This window comes from Camellia sinensis, chromosome 11 (genome assembly GCF_055761805.1).
Source record: "Camellia sinensis isolate YWXY chromosome 11, ASM5576180v1, whole genome shotgun sequence".
Lineage (NCBI taxonomy): Eukaryota > Viridiplantae > Streptophyta > Magnoliopsida > Ericales > Theaceae > Camellia > Camellia sinensis.
In genome coordinates, this window is record NC_138971.1 from 157,984,697 (window position 1) to 157,997,005 (window position 12,309).

At 32.0% G+C, this 12,309-nt stretch overlaps 1 protein-coding gene across 1 annotated transcript; it reads left to right on the forward strand.

Annotated features, from left to right (window-relative positions):
- Positions 1-6,816: 6,816 nt before the first annotated feature.
- On the forward strand, positions 6,817-11,793 carry LOC145802963 (uncharacterized). The gene is made up of 6 exons (XM_082895948.1): positions 6,817-6,845; positions 6,983-7,087; positions 7,161-7,562; positions 7,643-7,723; positions 7,803-7,860; positions 11,495-11,793. The coding sequence occupies exons 2-5, from the start codon at positions 7,031-7,033 to the stop codon at positions 7,854-7,856; spliced, it is 594 nt and encodes a 197-aa protein (XP_082752074.1). The 5' UTR covers positions 6,817-6,845; positions 6,983-7,030; the 3' UTR covers positions 7,857-7,860; positions 11,495-11,793.
- Positions 11,794-12,309: the final 516 nt, after the last annotated feature.

Consider the following 12,309-nt stretch of genomic DNA (forward strand, 5'->3'; position numbering starts at 1 on the left):
AAAAACCCCTTTTTTTTTTCATAAATAGTATTATTTTTAAGCATATTTGGATTAGGTGTAAAAAATAAAAAAAAAATTATGTAAAATATTAAAACAATTCACTAAAAATAAAGAAATTAAAAACTCAATTTTATGACAAAAGAACTCAATTTTCTAAAACCAAACATGATTATTATTATTTTTCATCTCATATTTTAATCAAAAAAAATTAAAAACACTAAAAATGTCAGTTCCCAAAGACCTGAGGCCGTGGTATAGCTCGAATGTAGGAAAAAGGTATGAGCTATGAGCCCACTGCTCAGAAGCATCATGGGACTCTCATTATTCTTTTTTCATTTTCTTTTCTGAATAAGGAACTTTCATGCCTTTCAAAGTATCGCTGAAAAAATAAAACCAAAACCACATGGTGGACTAGGAGAGAAAAGAAAAGAGAAGGGGCAACACAAACACAAAGCCTTAGATACTTATGGGAGATAGAAGTGATAGATTCACAAGATTTTTAAAGCATAAATGAAGCTATCAAAGAGACTTTGACAGATTCACATGAAAGTATTGAAACACAACACAAACTATGGTATCAATTGTGTTGCTACACAGTAGATAATTTCTAGTTGGGTTTGGATTCTCTTAAATTATCATCTCAACTTGAAAGAGCGTTTAAACTTTCTAGCAAGGACAGATTTATGAAGTGAGTGGTGACATGTGCCCTCCTTCAATTTTGATTTTTTGTTTTTGTTTTTGTTTGTATATAACCAAGGAAAATAATTAACAAACAGAAAATTTATATAGAAATAACATTTATAAATGATTTTTTAATGGCATTTTTCAAATTATGAAATTAATGATGATTGTTTTAATTGAAAATAAAAAAACTATAAAAAGCCACATTATATGTATTAATATTTCATTAAAAAAAAAATTTCAGTGCAATAATGATAGTTAACCCACTACAAAAATGTGAAATTATTGAATTGTTAATTATATTTGACAAGTGAGATTAACTCTCCATGTATTATTTTACTATTTATTAATGATACCATATATAGATGATATGGTATTACTATTATTTATATATTATTATATAATTTATCATAAGACATACAAGACATGCAAAACTTTTTTGCATTGTTTATAATACAATAGTTAAGTAAACATCATATTTTCAATTATGATCTTTTGTCACGACCCACTCCCCGCACCCAAGGGTTAAGCATTGTGATGGCCAGTAACTGAAGTTACCTCCGGTCAATTCTTGAACAAATTAATAAACGCGAACGAAAATAATATATAAGTGAGGGTACCAAAATAACCATCAGAGCTTCTATTTTTATTACAAAATTTATTGACAAAAAAGGCCGATATTTACATATAAAAATATCATAAAAGTGTTGTGTGTCTATTCCGCAGCCCCGCGTGTAAGACTTTCCAAAAGTTATTTCTGAATTGTATTGTTTCCTAAAAATTGGTAAACAACTATAAACACATGGCAGAGTGAGAAATATTATGTCAAGAGTATAAAGGATACAAAATAACCATGGATAGTTATGTAGCTAAAATATTTAAGATATCTTAGTCTGAACAAATAATCATTTAAGTAGCAAAACAAAGATATGCAAATAAACAACCATAACCACGGTACCGAACAGAACAGAACAGAGGTCACAGGAATGATAGTCAGAATAGAGATACGGATTCAAAAGGTGGCTCGTACGGATTTTAGAGGTGGCTCCCACAATAGTGTAGCACTTATCTCCGCACAACACTTTGCTCCACACAGAACAGAGGTCTAGATTCAAGAGATGACTCGTACGGATTATAGAGGTGGCTCCCACAACAGTGTAGCACTTATCTCCGCACAATACTTTGCTCCACACAGAACAAAGATCAATAGATCCATGACAACAGAGGGTCACAAAGTAACCAAACAGAGGCCAATAGTTATTTAAGTCCCCCAAAGCGTAGGACTCCCGTGGTAGTACTTAAAAAACATAATTATTTATAAGGTCATAATCAAATATTCTTTAAAATATAAACAAACATATCTATGGGTTTCATTTTAAACAAATAGGGGTCATGAAATAATCCACGTAATCGAAATATTAAAATAATTTATAAAACATAATTTGTATAAAACAAATATGGTATGTCAAAATATACGTAAAATATATTATGGTGACTCAAGATATAATATAACTCACCTTAAAAATAATACATTACTCTTTCTTTCCACTATTAAAGACCCTCTTAACTTCAATTATTTTTTTCCTTCATTTCCTTATCTCTTTCTCTCTTCTTTCTTTCCTCTTCTTTCTTTTCCTTTTCTTCCGCCCAGGTGAAACACCTCCTCCCTATGGAGGTAAGCGCATACGTGGCTCGTACCTTGCCCAGAGATTCGATAATAATTTGGGAGATTTGGTCATAGCCCCCTCACTATCTAATTTCTCTTTCAAAAGGACAAGAATTATATAAGTACTTTCAAAACCCCCTGATATTTTAAAACTTGTTTCTTTTACTATATTACCCTCATATCTACAGCTCTTCTATTAAGACATTTTCACTATGTATTTCAGAGTAAAATTTTACACTCTAAAACTGAAAGTAAAATTTTACTCTGAATTAGAGTAAAATTTTACACTCTGAAACTGAAAGTAAAATTTTACTCTGTATAAAAGTAAAATTTTACTCTGAAAAATAAGTAAACTATAAGACTCTGAAGCTAAAAGTAAAATTTTACTCTACATCATTCTCTCTACATTTTCACTATGTATTTCAGAGTAAAATTTTACTCTGTATGAAAGTAAAATTTTACACTCTGAAACTAAAAGTAAAATTTTACTTTGAAAAAAAAGTAAATTGTAAGACTCTAAAGCTAAAAGTAAAATTTTACTCTGTATAAAAGTAAAATTTTACTCTGGTTCTGTCAAATGAAAAAAACAGAGCAATAGAACCAGAGTAAAATTTTACTCTGGTTCTATCAAATGAAATTTGATGTTTACTCTAAAAAATCGATGGAACTTAGAGCTTTGAGCTTTGAATCAGGCCTATAATCCTTGAATCAATCGATGTTTACTTTGAAAAACATTTAATCATGTCTATAATCCTTGAATCAGGCCTATAATCTGAAAATTTTAGAGAAATCTCAATTTTTCATACCCCGGTTCTTCAGATTTTTCAGATTTTTCAGATTTTACAGATTTTTAAAACTTTGAGCTTTCAAAAATCTATATATTCGAATTCAAATCTCAAAACACACAAACACACACAGATATATAGATATATATATATATATATATTACAAATCGGAATATGTAGATATATATATATATATATATATATATATTCGAATTCAAATCTCAAAACACACAAACACACACATATATATATGTATCAGCGCGATTTGCAAGTTCTCCACAGCTCCGGCCATGGAGGAAGCTAGGATTAGAAGAGAGAGACGAGATAGAAGATGAACAGTTGAAGGAGGAGAGTTGAGAAGATGCAGAGAGAGATCGTCGGAGCTTAGGAATGACACAGCTCCGGCCATGGAGGAAGCTAGGTTTAGAAGTGAGAGACGAGAGAGAAGATAAATTTTATATCTGGATTGTGTATATGTGAGGGTATAATAGTTTGATAAAATATTTAAATAATAAATTTTGTCCTTTATGCAGGATTTTATAATTATGAGGGGGTTTAGAAAGTATAATTTTTTTTCTTAGTACTTCTAACAATAAAAGGAAGGTAAAGGGGGTTTATAGCCAAATTTCCCTAATAAATTTTATGGATTCGTTCTTATCTTTAATAAATGTTTAAAATAGTTATATTTTGACTCAATTTTTTAATATAACTATATAAATAAATTAATTTTTAATTAAATTACACTTTATCATATATTAATAGAAAATTAATTATTTATTTTACTACCACACTCATTATTATTATTATTATTATTATTATTATTATTATTATTATTATTATTATTATTATTATTATTATTATTTATTTATACTTTGACCCCTAATTTTTTTTACAAATTATATTATTTTATAAAATTACACATAATAATACAAAATCAATCGTATATTCTCCTAACTGTGATTAAATAATATTAGTATAAATTTTACAGAATAATTAAAAATATGGATTGTTACAATCTTCCCTCATTTTAAAATTTCGTCCTTAAAATTTGTCATATATGTAAGCTATCCGCTGCGCACTCTGATAAATATATATTAGATGATTAATCCGATAGAAAATATTACCTCAAATTTTTTTTTATCAAAAACAACTCTATGTCTAGTTGTCAAAAGTTATTTTGGGCCAAAATGAAAAATAATGGGTGACTTTAAAGCTTTTCATTGGTTTTATTTCTGAAAAGAAAAAAAAAAAAGAGAACATAATTAAACAAGCTACTGGAAATGAAGTGACAAAATCACATGCAATAGTTGAAGAAATTTGAGATGAGCTTCCATTTCTTTTATCTGTGAACTTTCCACTGATGAAAAATAGTTTCAAAATTAGTATTTTTTTAAAATTTGAACCCATTTTTAAAAAAGTCAAAATAATTTTTTTTTCTTGAAACCTGAACTGAAAATTATATGTATTTAGTTTTATTATAATTTTGGTGGGTGCTTGAGCCCAACACCCTCTGTTTCTTTTCTTTCTTTTACTATAACAAATATAAATTATATCTAATATCCTTCACCAATTATGCACAAAAAAAATAAAATAAAATTAATACATATATATAATCATATAAAATTATAATATAATTAAATCGACGAATAAAATATAATATTTAGGTACTAATTACCCGCTATCATACTTCTTAAAGTGCATGTGTCCTATCCTCCAATGATGATTCTTTTTAAATTTTTTTTTTTATAAATCATTGTTCTGATACCACTTGTCACGATCCGCTCCCCGTATCCAAGGGTTAAGTATCGTGATGGCCAGTAACTGAAGTTATCTCTGGCCAATTCTTGAACAAATTAATAAACGTGAGCAAAAGTAATATTTAAGTGAGGGTACCAAAATAATCATCTGAGTTTTTATTTTTATTACAAAATTTATTGACAAAAAATGTCGATATTTACATATAAAAATATCATAAAAGTGCTGTGTGTCTATTTCACAGCCCCGCGTCTAAGACTTTTCAAAAACTATTTCTGACTTGTACTATTTCCTGAAAATTGATAAACAACTATAAGCACATGGTAGAGTGAGAAATATTATGCCAAGAGTACAAGGAACACAAAATAACCATGGATAGTTATGTAGCTAAAATATTTAAGACAGCTTAGTCTGAACAAATAAATAACCACAATCACGGTACCGAACAGAACAGAGTAGAGGTCACAGGAATGATAGTCAGAACAGAAATACGCATTCAAGAGGTGGCTCAAACGGATTATAGAGATAGCTCTCACAATAGTGTAATACTTATCTCCACACAACACTTTAGAGGTAGCTCGTACGGATTGTAGAGGTGGCTCCTACAATAGTGTAGCACTTATCTCTGCACAACACTTTACTCCACACAGAATAGAGGTCAATAGATCCATGACAACAGAGGGCCACAAAGTAACCAAACAGAGGCCAATGGTTATTTAAGTCCCCCAAGGCGTAGGACTCCCGTGGTGATACTTATAAAACATAATTATTTATAAAATCATATTCAAATATTCTTTAAAATATATACAAACATATCCATGAGTTTCATTTTAAACAAATAGGGGTTAGGAAATAATCCATGTAATCGAAATATTAATATAATTTATAAAGCATAACTTGTATAAAACAAATATGATAAGCCAAAATATACGTAAAATATATTATAATGACTCAAGGTATAAAATAACTCACCTTAAAACACTACAGGAAAAAGTGGATTTGGTGGCGTTTTTTTAACGACGGTTCTGTGAACGTCAGTGTTTTTATTATTTAACGGCGTTTTATAAAACGCCACGTATTCTATTACACAAAACGACACCGTTTTAGAATGGGAGGCGTTTAAAAACGCCTCCGAATGCGGTAGCCACACGCGCCTCTTTTTTTTCTTTTTTTTCTTTTTTTTTTTTTGGTTGAAAAAGAACACGGGCCTCTCAACCCTTATTTTGAATCAGAGCATTTCTCAACCCTTGTTTTGAATCAGAGCCTCTCTCTTAACCCTCGCTAAGCTCCATCAAAGATTCAGAGCGAAGCTCCATCGAAGCGATTTCGAAGCTCCATTGAAGATTCGGATCGAAGCTCCATCGACGCGATTTCGAAGCTCCATGCCTGCGATTTCGAAGCTCCATGCCTGCGATTTCGAAGATTCAGATCTGAACTCTGTCGTCCCCTCGATTACTCGCATTTCAACCTCCATTGAATAGTCTACTTTGTTTCTGAACTGCAATCGGTACTCTCTCTCTCTCTCTCTCTCTCTCTCTCTCTCTCTCTCTCTCTCTCTCTCGCTCTATTTGTGATCTTTGGGAAAAATGAAGAATTACTGTATTGGCATCAGGCACTAGTTATTTCATTACTTTTTTTAGTCAATTCTATTGTGATGATATAATACTACCAAATATATGAATAGCAATGTTAAATAATACCAGTAGCAATGACAATTTTGTAATAAGCAGAGTCGGGGAAATGATGATATAAAACTTCTGATCTGATAGGCGAGGTAGGCTGGAAAGTAAAGCATCCTAAATAAGTTTAAAAAAAAAAAAGTGATGCAGAAAATAATATATCCAAAGGTTGTTCAAAAGTTAACAACCATATAGCTAATATGTGCATGTATACTGATAATAGTCCAAATAGATAAAAAAATCACAGGCCGAAAGCCTTTCTCAATAGTTCGAGTGGAGGTATAATTAGCTCAACTTATAACTAAACTAAATTAAGTTTAGTATGTATAAGATTGAAGATTGAAATTTATTATCTTTAAAATTCATCTTCTCATCTTTGTCTTACATGTTTTGTTTTATCTATCTTTTATTTACAGGAGACAAAGAAAAACAATGGGGTTCCTGCTAGTCGGCCACAGGTGTGGATGGCCGCATACATGAAAGATGGTACTTCCAATAGTGATTCAGTTAATGAAGTTATGGTATGTGATACTACTTTATTAGACTTTTAATATGATTTATATTGGATGCTAATTATTGAATTCAAAATTGCAGACTCAAATGAATGAGCTAACGGAGCACATGGAGGGATCTTCTTCGGACCCTGCTGCATTAAATGAACATATTTTCACACAAGTTATGGGGCCGGAGCGACCTGGTCGTGTTCGGACGTTTGGATTGGGACCATCCCCCACCGATGTTTTTGGAGGTAGATATAGGCAGTCACAAGAGCAGAATCATATCTTCCAAACTCGAGTTCAAGAACAAGTTGAAGAGCAACTTCAACGGTATCAAATGCAGTTAGAGTCGAAGATGAATGACGTAATGGAGAAACAAATTCAAGCTATACGCGCAGATTTTCAGTCACGAATTGAGATTTTGGAATCTCAATTGCAAGCTGCGGGCGTGCCCGTTGCACCAGCTGTTGCACCCTCGAACCCATTACATAGGCAGCAGGTATTTTCATTATTTTTACTAGTTATTAGTTTAAATTGCCCAGAGCTACTATACAACTTAAGCCTCTTATTGAATGATAGGTTGTTGATTCACTTAGTAGTCATCCCGCTGTACGGCCAATGTCACATCAACAACAATCTCATGCATTTTCATCCCAAGAGGTGAGCAATCATTTAATCAAAGTTTTTTTTGACAATACAATATCTTATTAATTAAAATACTTGTTCTGATTAAATATAGGTTCACCTTTCAAAGAAAGAGAAGAAGAAGAAGAAGAAGAAGAAGAAGAACTAACAAGGTAAAAGTACTAACATCACTAGTTTAAGCTGATAATAATATTCATAAATCAATAGTGTTAAAGACATGTTAGGCAAATGCTTTTTTGAGTTGAGAATGATGTTAGAAGAAGAATATGACTTCTATGATGAGCTTGAAGAACTACCCTCCTCCTCCTCCTCATCATCATCTTCATCCTTCTTCACAAGCTTCTTAAGGAACAATTTCTTTGATGAAAGGATTCTTGTTCACCCTTCCTGATCTAAAGATTCTTGTTCATCCTTCCTGATCCAAATCACCATCTTCTTCCCTTTTTTTTTCTTTTTTTTTTTAAAATGCTTTTTCTGTCTTTTAGAGAAATATTGTACTTATATATGTGCATATATAATATGATAGATATACCCACTACTGGTAGTCCTTTCCTTCTTCACTTGGCATCTTTTATGGTTTTGCTTTTGGTGTGTGGTTGGTTGGTTGGTTGGTTGGTTGTTTATTACAGCTTATTTTGCCGCTTTCTAAAAGCTCTCGAGAGCAGTAACAATTTCTCCAAATCACCATCAGTATTCCTCTGCTCTTAATTTTCTTTTTCTTTTGCTTTGGTCTGGCAATGCTTAGATATGTCCAAAAGTATAGTGGGATTACTGTGAACATGGATATAAATGCTCTTGGGACAGATGAGACCACCACCACCATCAAACCCACAAACAGTGGAACTGTTTTGTTTGTCAAATCATGTAGAAGAATTCAATTAAAAAAGAGACACGAGAGTCACGAGAACGTTAGTGCCAAAAAAACAGATGTTTGTGACTCGTGACATGAACTTTCTTTTTTGAGTGGTTGATTTGGTGGGGGTGAATATATACATATGCGACAATGCTACGTAGCTCAAATTTTGTGGCTCAAAAGTGGCTCAAATGGCCAAAACGACGTCGTTTTGAGTACAGAACAACATAAAAATGGCTAAAACGACGTCGTTTTGGCCATTTGAGCCACTTTTGAGCCACAAAATTTGAGTTACGAGACATTTTCCATACATATGTGTCAATTTTTTTCCCCTCAACAATTGCTATACATCATCCTCTTTTCTTTTCTTTTTGTAACTTTCTATATTGTCAGGCACCATTGCAATGATACTATTATTATTATTATAAAATACAAGTAAACAGTTGAAGTATAGCATTTTTTATTTTTTATTTCTTAATATTATTTGGGACAGTTTTTCTTTTAGCTATGAGTTGAGATTCGGTTTTGGTACTGGAATCTGACTATTAAACAAATGCCCAAGAATCATTTTGTTTTCTTTTAAACAGTTACAGATTCCCCCCAACTCCTCCACAAAATGTCAAAATCTGGAAAAGTATATATCTCGTTTGAGGAGGGAGGGAATGAAAGTATGATCACAATTTACAAACAAAACATTCCAAACACTTCCTACCCACTTTATACGTGGCAACGCATGTCAGTCACTCCAAGTTAAGAAGATGCCATTGCCAAAAAACACCTACACTTTTTGGCAATCTGTGTCTACTGTCTAGTCTGTTACACACTTGGCTTCCACACATCATCTTCGTACTTTACTTATCAATCATCATTTTAAAGTTGTTTAGCTCTCTTTGGAATTCGGATTTATCTAACACAAGTGGGACAATGTTGTTTTAGCTCTCTTCAGAATTTATCTACCACAGTGGGACAGTATAAATGTTGTTTACACATCATCTTCGTACTTTACTTATCAATGTTGTTTTAGCTCTCTTCAGAATTTATCTACCACAGAATTTATGAACAAGAATCTTAGTTTATCTATGTAGTCCTCAATTTGCTAGATAATTATATACTAAATTTTCCTAGGTGGAAAACATACTCAATGCTATAAAGAACTAGATAAATTATGTGGGTACAATTAGTTGAGAAACATACTCAAGTTTTCTTCCCAAAGTTCCTGTAGTTCATGTAACAGTTATTAGACACCAAGAGTAACTAGAAAACACTGACTAATAATAAAGTCTAGAAGAAGCCAAGTTTTCTATTTTCTTTTCTTTTATCTTGCCCTTTATTTTTCTTTCTCCCTTTTTTTTCCCATCCTATTTGTAGGAAGAAAGAAGAGGTTGTGGCGACAAAACAAAAAATGACACCAAACCATCACCATATGCATTCTTTAATAGCAATTTCCATAGAACAGTATACCAGTTTTTGCCTCAATATCGGGTGCAAAGATTCTCTTAGTGCTTGAGCAGAAGCTCCAATCCTAAACAGCCCCTAACTACTAATAAAACCCAATGTGTGGTTGATGGGTAAAATGGGAACCACAAAAGTCAAACAGCCATTTTTGTTGATGTGCTTGCTTTATACCCAGGTTTTGGTCCTGTAGTTGGTATTATTATAATTATAATATAGTTATTTACCTATATATTATATTAATATTATAGTATAAAACTATGTTATATAATATATCAAAATGTTGTCCAATTTCTTCTCCTCTTGGTTTCATTTGAGAGCTAGATTTAACGTTTGCTTCGAGTCCGGATGACAAACTAGAGAGAGAAAGTAGACCACGAGAGAGAGAGAGAGAGGGTGGTGTTTTTTGCTGTTATAATAAACATGTAGGGTGGTGTGAATTATTGTGAAATGTTATTGAACAATTTTAATGAGATGACTATTGTTAGCTTGTGTGGTGTTTTTGCAATTACTGGATTAACTTTGCAATCTGAAAATTAGGTTGATGTTCACTTGTCAGATTTGGACAAGAGCCAGCTTGCGTGATGTCACTTTTTGCCTCCACATACTTTTTGGTCAGCATCTTTTCTCTTTTTTGCCTTTTGCCTTCCCCACCTGCCCCTGCTCTACCTGCCCTGCTGTAACAGAAAAGGCCTGGTTTGGATAGAATGTTGAATAATTTTTAATGTTGATTTTTATTTATTTGGGGCAGGCATGCAAACAAACCAACTTCCTCTGTGTTGGAATCATGTTCAGTTGTACTTATTTGAGATTGGTTCAAAATGTTTGTTAGGTTTTTAAATTGAGTTTAAAGAATCCACTATTTAACTCAGTTTGACAGCTCTAATTTGGGGAAGGTGGAATGTGTGAGAATTAGGATTGAATGAAGTCAAGTCAGGGGCAGAGCATGAACCAAATGGTATAAATGCTTATCATATGGCCAAGTGGAAGTTTGTGGGGGTCTATGCCAAAGGACACACTAATGTTGACATAGGTTCTCTTACTATATTGTATTACTGACACATTAGTGATCTTGACTGGGATGAGTTGCCCCAAGCTAGTTTTGTTTACTGAAGCAATCACACTACAAACCTAGAATTTAAAATAATTATTTACCTTTTTAAGAGAATAATTATTTTATAAAAGAACAAAGAATAACCATTCTATTATGTTTTACTTTTATTTTAATAAATCAAACTCTACATCCCAGTTAGGGAAAGTCTAAGTATTAGAACTGGATACCAAGAAATTGATCCAGAAAATAAATAGAGGATTGATATATTCAAATGGTGTATTATGAGTTCAAATTTTAAATTCTATATCAGTAATTTCATATCTTGTATATGGAAGTTAAATTCTATTCCACCTGTTTCCTCGTTGTTTCCTCGTGCAACTTCTGTATCTAAATCTAATGAATTCCAATTAATTTGACTGTCATGCAGGCCCCTTACTACTGTCAGCAGCCTGAGTTTTGATTACTTGCAAAACCATTGATTGACAATTTAGATGGGAAATCTCTGTATAACAGAATTGAATACAGCTGCCAGAGGTTATTTTGCCCACTAGACACTCTTTGTCAACATGTTACTTTTTTCCTGTTATCATTTACTATATATGTAGTTCAAATCTGGAGTAATATCCGTGTACTTTCCATTATAGACTATACATTGCAGATGCTTGGATTATTATTCTGAAGTTTATTAAACCATCTTCCAAGAAATGAAAGCCAAGTCTTAAGAAACTGGGTGTTTATCTGAAAACTCTTCTATACTTGGTTTTTGTTTTATCATCTTTGCTCCATTTAGTACTTTCTCCATAGCTGAAAAGGGTATCCATGATAGCATTGTATTGGAAGTTCGGATGTAAATGGACCAAACTCATTGTTTGGTTTATAATGCTAAAACCGTTTTTGAGCTTTTTATTTTTTGTCAAGGGATTATTTTATGCTTCATTTATTATTTCAATGGGAGTTATTATTTTATATGTTAGTTATTTTTTATTTATTACAGGTATTTGAATGGAAGTTGGATATTAATTGAATAAGAAACTGAATTAATGTTTCATTTTTGTTATTTGAATGAGAGTTAATATTTTATATGTCAGTATTACTACAGGTATTTTTTTAATTCAATCAAATAAAAATTAGTACAATTTTCAACAAAAAAAAAAGAGGGGATATGACGGCGTTTCTACAAACGCCTTCTAAACTGTCAATATTTTTTGAAAACAGATACCACGGCGTTTCAACAACGTCGCT

Coding starts and splice junctions, on each gene's coding strand:
- LOC145802963 (XM_082895948.1), top strand. CDS start 7,031: ATGGCCGCATACATGAAAGATGGTACTTCCAATAGTGATTCAGTTAAT. Junction 7,088..7,160: donor ATTCAGTTAATGAAGTTATG/GTATGTGATACT, acceptor TCAAAATTGCAG/ACTCAAATGAATGAGCTAAC. Junction 7,724..7,802: donor ATGCATTTTCATCCCAAGAG/GTGAGCAATCAT, acceptor GATTAAATATAG/GTTCACCTTTCAAAGAAAGA.